Source organism: Triturus cristatus, chromosome 10 (assembly GCF_964204655.1).
Source record: "Triturus cristatus chromosome 10, aTriCri1.1, whole genome shotgun sequence".
Classification (NCBI taxonomy): Eukaryota; Metazoa; Chordata; class Amphibia; order Caudata; family Salamandridae; genus Triturus; species Triturus cristatus.
In genome coordinates, this window is record NC_140593.1 from 1,070,139,621 (window position 1) to 1,070,143,486 (window position 3,866).

Below are 3,866 nucleotides of genomic sequence, written 5' to 3' on the forward strand. Positions count from 1 at the left end.
TCTGCGTGCTCTGTGAATCGCGGAAAACTCCGAACAAACGGAACGGAGTTCATCGCTCAGGCCTAGTAATAACATGCCATATGTATTATATAGCTCACGTTCACCCAAGTGTATCCTGTCACTGAATAACAGATGTCTATTGTTACCCAACTCGATGGTACTCATTTTATTGACCTCAGAAGGATGAAAGTCTGAGTGGACCCACCAGGATTTGAACCTGCGACATGAGCTCAAAATCAGGACCTTACAGGGGACACATTAGTCCACTAAGCCACCAGACCCAGACAGACCAATTTTGTATCGCTGTTTTAAAAAAAATATTATTATTGTTGTTATAGTTAATATTATCAGTACTACTACGACTATTAGTATTAGTAGTATTCGCATTGTTATTAGTTTTATTGGTAATAATAACAGTACTGCTCTTGATAATAAGTACATGACAATAACAGCAAAATTAACGATAACAATAGTAGCACATATTATTGTAAACATTATCGTTGCTATTGTTATGTTGTTATTATTATTGTTATTATTATTATTATTATTAATATTATTATTATTACAGCTCTGTTTCCTACTGTTAATATCCCCCTCGGTCCTTCAGTTGTTGCAGTGCTGCACTGCAGCACACACAGTGTAAGTCCAATAAACATACATGGCCGCTTTGGTTTTGTATCGCAGACATTTTGACAAGACGCAAAGGTAGGACACAGGTCGCTTGTATGCCAGGGGGCTGTAATCAGCCATGTAACATTCCACGAGAGGTGGGTAGCGCGCAAGGCACTGATCAGACCAACATTAGCCAGGAGGTTATGTGTAATGATGAGGCCGTCATTGGACGCAAAGCCTGGAATGATAAATCACCCTTTGCTCCGGCGCCTCAGGCATCTCACCGTAACCAGGCAAAGCTCACAAGCCTCGATCGCCTCTAAGATGCTGACAGAGAGCCCACCGCTGGGTTCAACTGGGTTAAGCAATGATCTGTGCCTTCCAGGGCCGGACTGGGAATGCAAACCGGGGGGGAGGGGGGACCGGGGAGGGGGGGGGGGAGATAGTATTGCGTGAAGAAAACACTGCGGCTGCTTTTGTTACAGGGGGCCAATACTGCAGCTATGGTGCAAACCCATCCCCTGGTAACTAAAACGCCATCCAGGGGTCCTAAACCGGCCCCACCCTGGCGGCCCACCGGGGAACCACCTGGTGCCCACTACAGCCAGTCCTGCCCTGGTGCCTTCTCGGCTTGTAAGTCTCAGGTCGGCCCCCACCCTGGTGGTCCACCGGGGAAACACCCGGTGGCTGCTATGGCCAGTCCGGTCCTAGTGCCTTCTGGGCTGGTAAGTCTCTAATGGGTGATGTGCCAGAAGCCAATAACATTTGTTTGTCTTTTTTTCACGCAGTGACCCCCAAGATGACGCAGCTTGCAGGACCAGTGAGGGCACTTCTCTATGTGGCCACCGGAGGGCAGCAGCAAGGACAAATGAAGCAGGAGCACCCACCCTTTTATAGTCTGACTTATTTCTTGTAAAACAAAAACAATGAATTCCTCTCTGGTTTTTCCAGGGAGTAACTGGGACCTTCTGGAGCTGCTGAAAGTGGAGAACCTCAGCATGCAGGGGCTGGAGAATGGCACCCATGAACTGAGCCTCGAGGACCTGGAGAACATGCTGTTTGTGTTTGTCAAAGAGCCGGTGACCATCAGCCTGACTGCCATGTACATTGTGTCCTTCCTGGTGGGCATTGTGGGCAACGCCATGTCCATCAAAGTGCTCACCAGAAAACAGAGCAGCAGGATGTCCAGCCTGAGTGCCACCCGGAGCTTGCTGATCAACTTGGCCATCTGTGACTTGATGGTGGTCTGCATCTGCATGCCCATCACGGTGGGCAACCTCATCTACAAGGCCTGGGTGTATGGGGACTTCCTGTGCAGGGCAGTGCCTTTCATTCAGGCAGTGTCCGTTTCAGCCAGCGTCCTCAGCCTGACCGTCATCAGCGTCAACAGGTACTACAATGTACACAACCCGCTCAACGCCAGGTCATTCTTCACCCAGCGGAAAATATTCTGGACCATTGTAGTTGTGTGGGCGCTTTCCTCCAGCATCTGCATGCCACTTATCTTCATGAACAAGAGGGACGAGATAGGGGTGGTGGAGGGGCTGCCCCTGGTATTCCCAATCTGCAGAGAAATCTGGCCTAATGTCAGGCTGAAGCAGGCCTACAACTTCCTCCTCTTCTGTGCCCTCTACTGCTTGCCAGTCCTCTTCAACCTGATCATTTGCTTCTTGACCGTACGCAAACTCTGGAGTTCGGCCACCAACTTTAAGGACTGCGTCCCCAGTGGCCAATCACTGCCCGCATCCAGGTTAAAGGTCAGGAAGAAGATTGCCAAGATGGTGGTGTCACTGGTCTCCCTCTTTGCGGTCTCCTGGCTACCCGTATACCTTCTGGATATCTGGATAGACTTTAACATCCCTCAGTCTTCTCAGGAGGAGGCCCCTTCCCCTTGGATCCTCCAGTTACGACCCTTTGCCCAATGGCTGGGACTGACAAACTCCAGCCTCAACCCCCTCTGTTATTGCTTTGTGGGAGACCTCTACCGGTCGGCCAAACTCATGAAGAGCAGGTACCACCGGAGGATGATCTCCTTGTTCAGCTTCTCTTTCTCCGATGGTTCCCCACCGATGTCAATCTCCAAATTTTCTTCCTACACTAATTCGCAGAAGTCCAGTAAAGTGAAGAATCCCCACTGCTCTTTGGTAGTCGGAGACAGATGTGACACAGAGGAATGTTACCTCCCACTGAGAAAATGTGAAACAACCACCACACCTGGAAAACAGACAGGTATGACTATCCTTTCCACTGAGAAAAGCGATGTCTGACCCGGCATTCGTGAAAGACCCATCGATTGGTTTTCACAAAGAGACAATTTTATTTTGGTTATGTCTGGAAGTGATTCATTGAGGATATATTGGAGATAAATGTGAGATCTAATTTCAAGACAGTATAATAACCAGTGAGTTGCATGTAATTTAATGACCCTTTCTTTCAAAGGTAACTTGAAGATAATGTAATTCCCTTTAGCATTTGCACTGATTTGGAGTTAATGTAATGTCCTCTTGGTTCAATACTGATACAAAGACTATTTCATATCCCTGAGTCATTAATGGCTCATGAGTTAATGTCAACCATCTTTTTGTCCAAACTTAAAGACAATATTATGCCCCCCCCCCTTCGACTGGTTCACAGAGAAGGTAAAGTAAGTGAATGTCAACACTAACTCACAGACAATTAATTGTCTCTCAGTATCAATACTTTAAAAAACTGAAATGAATTTAATCTGTATTTGCCCTGAACATAAAGAATGATATCCCTCTTAAGGTCAGTACTGAATTCCATCCAAAATAATTTCCCCCTCTATCGGTATGACCGACAATACAATGCAGGGCTGTGTCAAAACTGAAATTTAGCCAATATAATCTCCCTCATTGTCAGTACTGGTTCTTAAATGACTTATAGTTTCTCTGTTTTTGAACTGTCCCGCAATATATTCCGTGCCTCAATGTCCACTTGAGTGATAAACAAGATTCACTTAATGTCATTTAGTAATCAGTTGCAGATAATGAACTGGCATCAACATCACTGCTGATTCATAATGCCCTCTAATGCCAGTGCTGATTCATTAAATGATAATACCCACCTTCTGTAGTATATAATGAATAGTATAATACACAACGGTTAGTGTATCAGACAGTATACTTCCCCTTTGGTGTCAGTTATTCTTAGACAATAAAATGCCATTCCCTGTTAGTACTGATTCATGGACAATGCAGTGTACCTTAGAGTCAGTACTTACTCAGTGACAGTGC

At 46.1% G+C, this 3,866-nt stretch overlaps 1 protein-coding gene across 1 annotated transcript; it reads left to right on the top strand.

The window, feature by feature from the left end:
• The first annotated feature begins 1,480 nt into the window (after nucleotides 1-1,480).
• LOC146796580 (galanin receptor type 1-like) lies at nucleotides 1,481-3,469 on the top strand. Its single transcript, XM_085630217.1, has one exon. It carries the CDS (start codon nucleotides 1,539-1,541, stop codon nucleotides 2,877-2,879), a length of 1,341 nt encoding a protein of 446 aa, XP_085486343.1. The 5' UTR covers nucleotides 1,481-1,538; the 3' UTR covers nucleotides 2,880-3,469.
• The last annotated feature ends 397 nt before the right edge of the window (nucleotides 3,470-3,866 follow it).

Bases quoted from the DNA above. Each gene is read 5' to 3' on its own strand.
- LOC146796580 (XM_085630217.1), top strand. From the start codon at position 1,539: ATGAATTCCTCTCTGGTTTTTCCAGGGAGTAACTGGGACCTTCTGGAG.